This window comes from Cynoglossus semilaevis, chromosome 1, assembly GCF_000523025.1.
Source record: "Cynoglossus semilaevis isolate Cse_v1.0 chromosome 1, Cse_v1.0, whole genome shotgun sequence".
NCBI lineage: Eukaryota > Metazoa > Chordata > Actinopteri > Pleuronectiformes > Cynoglossidae > Cynoglossus > Cynoglossus semilaevis.
Genome location: NC_024307.1, coordinates 17,883,581 through 17,891,169, shown reverse-complemented (window position 1 = coordinate 17,891,169; position 7,589 = coordinate 17,883,581). Strand labels below are relative to the sequence as shown.

Sequence of the window (7,589 nt, the reverse complement as noted above, 5' to 3'; positions counted from 1 at the left end):
TCAACTTTTCAAAAGTCGTCAGGAATCAGCACCATCCAACCGTTCTGTGGTGTAAACGTCTAACTCCTCATCAGAATTTTCCAGTTTTATTAAACATTGTACAACAGTACAGTTACAGCTTCTTCGAAGCAGCTCCTGGTTTTACCTGTCCTTCCACAGAGCCATGTTGATGTCTGATAAAAGTAACAGGCAGTAATGAAAGTCAGACTTTAACAGACCGTCATTTACTAAAGTGCCTTTATTAGTACTTTTTTATTGTCCAGACGGAGAAAGTGCCCAGTAAAACGAAAGAAGGGTCCACAAGAACGTCCTTCACACTAAGAATACCTGTCTGTGTTCTCTCTGTTCACATCACTTTGATGTCAAGTACCAACCTGTCTGTTGGACAGGTTTTCTGGTCACCACTGCATCCTGACGTCTGGACCATGTCCCATGTTTAAGCCTCACACCCCTCTGTCCACAACAACAGGTTTTAAAACTGAAGTGGACGCAGCAACTAATTGAGTTATGGCTCTGAGTCAGTAAACTACTTCACCAGTGCTCTCACTGCCGTCACCGCTGGAGCCAGGAGCTGACATCGTGATCGTCCTTGTCTGATCAATGAGACTGAACCGAGGAGAGAGGGGAGGAGGGGGAGGAGGAGATGGAGGAAGGGAAGTAAGGATGTGTCTTCAGCTCCTCCCATAATTAAGTTAGTAAGCTGTGCTGCTGGAGGTCCATGTTACGGGACAGAGGAGGGAGTTTACTTCACTCACTGGACAGTGGTAAGTGTGGAGGACGGGCAGCAGCGAGCTCCGCTCTCTCTCATGCCACTCTCTCTACTCTTTTCCTTCTTTTGTTTTTGTTTTTCTGCAATTCATCCTGGATGCACTGACTGACCAACCTTCTACTCCACTTCTACTCAACAACAGAGAAACGGGCTGATCCAGGACCAGCTAGGAGGGGAAGGTGGTGGCAGCAGCAGCAGCAGCAGCAGCATCACCTGCCTCACCCTGGACTTCCACCATTGAATTTTCGTCCATTTCCTCTGCTGCCTGACTCAGCATCAATCCACCATCATGTGTGACTGTTTCCACCTGGCGTTTCCAAACTGGCACGCCGCCTCCTCTGGGACTGGTGGGCATCACTCTCATACTCATCTTTTTTCTCTCTCTCCTTCTCTGTGAATTTGTCTGCGCTGTTTTCCCTCTGAGCAATTCAGCGATTCAGCAGCAGGGCTCAGTAGTGCAGAGGAAGAGAGTGATGTCTATGCGTGTGTGTGTGTCTGTTGATGCTCGGCTCGTTTTACTGACCTGCAGTGAGTTTTGGGTGTGTCGTCTGCAGAGAGCAGGGAGTGTTAGAGGATGTCATCATGGCTCTTCCCTCTGTGCTTCTCCCCATCTCCTCCACACCTTCTCCCCCTGCTGTGTGTCCTGGATGCTGCAGTTAAAGAAACATTTATTGTGGCAAGAATACAGATAAAATAGAGTGGGTAAAACAAACAATGAGAAGGACATTTTCTTTTTAACGTTGTCATGTTGTGTTAGTTGTTTGTTTTAGGGTGAAGGAAGAATAGTTGGTATTACATGTGAAAATTATCACAAAACAAATCACTCACATTTAACTCCACAGGCTGTAAAATACTAAACTTTTTTAGTTTAAAAAAATAAACAAGCCGTCAATTTCCATCAGAAAACATTTAAATAAATTAACAAATTATTTATTAAATATTTTTTAAAGCCACATTAGATGTTTAAACTCTGAAGGGTTTCAAAGATTTGGCCATTTTTACTTTACTACAGTATTTTAGTAGATTATATTCTTCTTCTATCCTGATCTTTTCTGACTTAATTCAAATTTAATTTAATTTTAATTCATGGAACAGCCTGTCATCCAGTTAGGAGATACTTTAATATTAAATCTTTTTTTAGTTTTTTTTGTTAAACTATAAAAATGGTTATTGTGTACTGAATGTTTTCTAGAATAGGAATCTTTTCTAGGGATATTTATATTTTATTATAATATTTATTTTTGGAATTGAATTCATTTAAATTTATATTTTGTAAAATCAAAAAAACAACGATGAATATTATTACATTGTCGATTACATTAATGCAGGGTTCAAAATAGTGACAAATGATTAAACACTCTTTGATGTTGTGCTGTCACAGGTCATGAAAAAACAAAAACCACAGTCACATGTTTCCACCCATTCTCTCAGTCTGGGTGTGAAGAACTGTTGTTTTTCTTTGTTAGTGAGAAAGGCAGACGATAGCCTGTTTACGTCACTGATTATGCTTGTTAAAATGACTGATTAGGTCTAAGTGATTATGTCATACTTCAGTTTGGTCAAGACTCCCTGTCAACATGGTATTAGAAGCAACGTTTAAGGTTCCTGTGTTTTGATGGTTTGGTTTTTGTGTTTTAAAGCATATGTGCAAGAAAAATGACTAATCTATAGGTTTTCATCAGTTCCACTGAGGAGAACGTACAGTTTCCCACAATTGAACTAATTTGTCTCTGCTAAAGTGTTTAATTAAGTCTGCTCCAAAGACAAGGAGAGAGAAAGTGGGCTGAGTAATGCCCTTAAGTGGATTGTGGTAGTGCTCAAGGTCAGAGGAGGGAGGGAGAGAGAGAGAGAGAGAGGCAGATCATTCCGGTAAACTGTTGAAAGTGAGACAAAGTTTGCTTTAGATCAGACATGGGCAAACTATGGCCTGTGGGCCAGATACGGCCCGCTGTCCTTTTTAATTGAATCCTTCTTATTCATGCATGGCAAATAATTGACTGTATTTTCAGTCAATGCCACTAGATGGCATTACACATCAAATGCACTAAATTTTCTTTAAAAATTAGCTTTAGGTTTATTTATATTATTTCACCCAAATATTCTACATCAACCTCATTTTGTCCACCCGTGGTTTAGAAACAAAACAGTAGAAAATCCTTCCCATCAGTCAACATGACAATATAGAGGCATTTAATTTCTGTGGCGACTGTCAATCAGTTTAGACTAACATTCTTCCTAAAGTGTCACTCAGTGTTATTATTCGATTCTTCCAGCTGTCAGTGATCTTTGACATCATTCTAAGCGGCACGACCTTCTATGACCCCAGAGAGAGAATTTGGTTAACCTACGAGGACATAATAGTTGTACGTTTGTCCTGTACCGATTGCAGCCTTGATATTTTACATAACATAACCTAACATATTACAATAAATTACCAAATCTTTGCACAAGCTCCTTTAAGATACAGCTGACCAAACCTCTGATCCACAACAGACCAGAGAAACTACAAAGTGTATCCTGAAACAACAACAAAAAAACTATGAGCCGGAAGTTTTTACATTTTTTCTCTAACGTCAAAATAAATGAACGAGAACAGAAGCAGTGAAAAATGCTTGGCTTGATTAAGATAAACTATGGAGCTAATGAAACACACTGGCTCCTGTCAGAGTTTTTCTGATTAGTGATTAACTGGACTAAGTCATGTCATTAAAAATCACAATTAGTCCCATTACTCAAAATAAACCCACTATATCCGCTTCAAATTGTGATTTCCACAGCACTAATGAAAATCAGACCTACAAATCTAAAGCATGTGCTTTTTCAGCCTTATGCAGAAAATCCAATTTTTTCTTACAATCTTGTAATGATTTGGATCTCTTACTGAAAGAAGCTTGTGTTTGTGTCCGTGAACCAGGGGGTTCAGAAATAATGAGCTCTGCAACTTCTGGTTTAACCACGAGAGCCTCAGGGAACCTTCGTATGAAAACATGATTACGTAAGGGTCCAACTGACGAGAGTAAGTTTCAGTCCCAAGCAAAAGTTTTATACACTCCCCTAGTATTTTTAGGATTTAATTATATATATATTATACACATTTAAATCCCTGTTTGGAGGCAGCAGGAGAGTCTACACTGTCACCAGTCACTGTCACACAACTGGTTTACTCTTTCACCTCTCTGAAAACTATATCTAACAAAAACTATAATTTTTCTTACTAAAATGATTTATTCTGTACTGTTGTGATGCTGCCGTGACAGACACTGGTTTGACTGGATACTAGTCAACAGTTACAGTCGGAGCATGCAGAACGAACAGGATCTGTTCCTGTAGTCAGAACAGCAGAATCATTCATATAAATCCCGTGTAAATCCATCGGATCAAGATGTTTGTAGGGGGTTTATCAGGGACTCTGCAGCACCCACAAGACAAATATATGAGAGAAGTGCATGGTCAGGTTCATGTACATACGTACGCATGTGTGTGCTGGACGCTGCACTGTGATTAGCCCTAACAAACCAATGATTAAATAATAAATAATAAAATGTAATGTTCTTCTAAAGGTTATAAACTGCATTCGTCTCACTACAAACACGAACAGAGAGAAGTCCAGTTGCTCCGTGCTGCGACCACACTGCAGTCATGTGACAGTGTTAGACCTGCAGTTGAAGATTCAGGACTGGACCTAATGACACTCCCTAATTTCATTCTCTTAGCTCCCTGACATCAGACGTAGGGAATCACAGAGTAGATTCACTTTATGTCACAGCTCACAGCAGCTGCAGAAGAGTGTACACAGAGGTGACGATCTGAAAGAAGAAAATTGATGTGCTGTTCAAGTGGCTGGCAACCAATGGCTGTGAACCAACATTTCATGATTTTTTTTTTCAACAGTCATTAAATAACTACTTACAACAACAGCAGTTTTGGCTGAAAAATCAGCGATAAAGTGTGTGAAACCACACTGTGAGCATTTTGTGACCAACTGTACATAAAGAAGACTGAGCTAAAAGCTCTCTCTACAAAGGTGGGACTGACACTGAGTGTTAAATGGACCCCAGGGCTAAATTATTTAAGACCACAGTATTGATCTTTGTCGACACAGCCAGCACTTGTACAGCACACAGATTTTCCACACCGTCTGGAGAATCTATGGAAGTTTCACATGTTTGAACGTGAGAAAAAAAAGGATTAGCAACAAAAATTGAAAACACAAAGTGAAAGAGTGAAGAAATGAGCAGCTCTTAGTTTTTAAGCTCTTCTCTGGTGTTTGTCCCTGGTATTCTTAGAGCACACACACAAAATTAACTAAATTCAGTTACAGTAAACTCATTTTGTTTGTAAGGCATGGGTAAGTGGTTAAAATAACCAAACACCAGCAGATGGTGTAGGATATCTATTCTATATCTATCTATCTATGGATATACTATATACACACACACACATATATATATATATATAGAGAGAGAGAGAGAGAGAGAGAGAGACAGAGAGACAAAGAGAGAGAGAGCAAACTTGATAACATATTTTTATGTCACTCTCAGTTATATTGAAATGTCGTTCCAAAAGCTGGTTCACGTTGAAGATGTTAATAATTCAGTTACCAGTAGTTAGTTTGTGACCAAATCACACAAGTTCCACCCAGGTATGGCTGTCAGGAGTGACACGCCTCTTATAGATCCAGGTGTAAGAAAATCATTTGGCAGTGACACTGACAGTGAGGAAGGTCTGAGGACAGTTTGGACAACAGTTTATAGAGGAATAGCACCTGCACTACTTTCTTTCTAAAGGTAAACAAACCGCAACAGCAGGAGGAGGAGGTAGGTGATCTGGATCTTTGTTTACCAGAGTGGACTCTGAAAATCACATTCAATTCTAAAAAGATTTGTCAGAGGAGGTGTGAAAAAGACGGATGTTGATACGTTTTGATGGTCGGGATACCAGTCCATGCAACTTTCAATGTTTTCGTTTCACAACATTGTCCAGTCCTTGGTCTATTCACTAACTGAAGTGTAAATATTTTTGAATCTAAAAAAAACCCGGAAAGATAATTAAAATTATCTAAATTTTAATTATTTAGTAAATTAGTTTTGGGGTAATTAGTTCCAGTGAAGATTATTTACAGTATGTAATGGACCAGACTCATCTGCAGACCAACTTTCCCTTTTTGGCAGCTTTTTTTTTTTTTTGAGGGCTAAGATGAGCTACATTTGAATCTTTGGGTCGATGCAGTGCAGCACTTAGGCAGCACGAGTCCCGAGGGGTTTTACTGCCAGGAAGAACTCTAAATAGTCTCATCATCGGCTCCAGTGACTTCTGAGCATGAAAACAACAAGCAGATATCAGACAGGGTTGAAGTCTCAACTTACTGCTCCCTAAAAATAACGAGTATTGTTCATAGATGACTTAAAATCACTTAATCAAGTATTTATATTCCTAATACTGACAATTGTGATTTACTTGGTGTTTTTTTTAGTGTGAACACGAAGACAGGTTCCCTTTTGAAGATGTGAATTATTTGTTAGATGTTACATTAACAGATATATGAGCACACCGTCAGGCTACGTTTCATTTTGTTGTATTGTTTAGATTGAGGGAGTAATTGTCAAACATTATTCAAGTTGCATGACTCTTTAACTCTAATTTAGGTTTGTATCTGTTGATGTATCAGGGAAACATCACATTTTCATCAGCAGATCATCAATAGTGGATGTGGCCGACTTACATTATCAAGTGCAACTGAAGCCAGGCTAAAACCACTGGTTGAGGTCAACAGATGACAGTAGAACAATAGGTTAAGTCTCATAGTGTTTAGTGATCTTTTGAATTCTGTTTTTTTATTTATTTATTGCTGAGCAGGTCCTGGTCGGAGGCTGCAGGGACCAGAACCCAGTACAGGGGACAATTCAGTGAGTCCATTTTTATTTTCATTTTGCCTACAAATGTTAAGATTAAGTGTTAGTTAAACTAACCTGTTGAGGTGTCAGTTTGTCTTGTCTACAGGTTCCAGTCCTAACCTGAAATGACTTTTACTTTATTCATTTAAGAGAAAAAAGCACCAGCATATTTGAGGTCAGCATTGTGTGATTGTGGTTATGACTGACCTTGCAGGTATGTGACGAACCAGCTCAGTTCACTGAGGAGAGACCACGCCCTCAAGGATCGTCCCCTGTCGAGGAGTTTCCTGAAACGGAGAAATTCGACAGTGACAAAGAGGTAGCCAACTAAACACATTAGTCTGTATAGGTGGGCTCAGTAGGACCGCTATGTTTCAATATCAAAGTTAGTGTACATAAAAAGCTGCTTAATTCAAGTGATTTTAATGATGACATTTAATTGTTTGTGACCATCATGAAATAGTGTAAATCATAATGTTCTGCATTGATTAAGGATACTTTCTAGTTTGTTACAAATGTCAGATTTAAGAAGCATACATTTAGTCATTATTTGAAACTGTGTTAACTATATTTCCACAAAGATGTCTTCTACTTAGATGTAATGTCAGCCTTTTCTAAAACATTAAACAAATGTTTACGCCACAGAGATATTATTTATAGCCTTTTATGTTTGATGTTGTACTCATCCACAACTAATCTTTTGTGTTTTTACCAAAAAAAATTAACACAGGATCTTATTGTACAGATAAAAAAAAATAGTTGTTGGACAAAAATAAGTTAAAGGTTTCTAATTCATTCAGTTCTATGTGGCATCTGCAATATTAATGCATCTGAAAGGTCATAGAAATATTTTTGATGCAACAAAGATATATATGAATAAATGTTGACTACAAAGAATGAATGGAGATTGTTTTTCTCTACTTGCA

The 7,589-nt window shown here is 38.5% G+C and overlaps 1 protein-coding gene across 1 annotated transcript in view; it reads left to right on the top strand.

The window, feature by feature from the left end:
- The first annotated feature begins 87 nt into the window (after positions 1-87).
- LOC103383086 (protein AHNAK2) overlaps positions 88-7,589 on the top strand; it is a 20,801-nt gene continuing 13,299 nt past the window's right edge. Inside the window, exons 1-4 of the mRNA XM_025060983.1 lie at positions 88-764; positions 912-1,116; positions 6,626-6,675; positions 6,878-6,982. Of these exons, the coding sequence (XP_024916751.1) occupies positions 1,059-1,116; positions 6,626-6,675; positions 6,878-6,982 (213 nt within the window). The 5' untranslated portion in view covers positions 88-764; positions 912-1,058. The remainder of the gene's footprint in view (positions 765-911; positions 1,117-6,625; positions 6,676-6,877; positions 6,983-7,589) is intronic.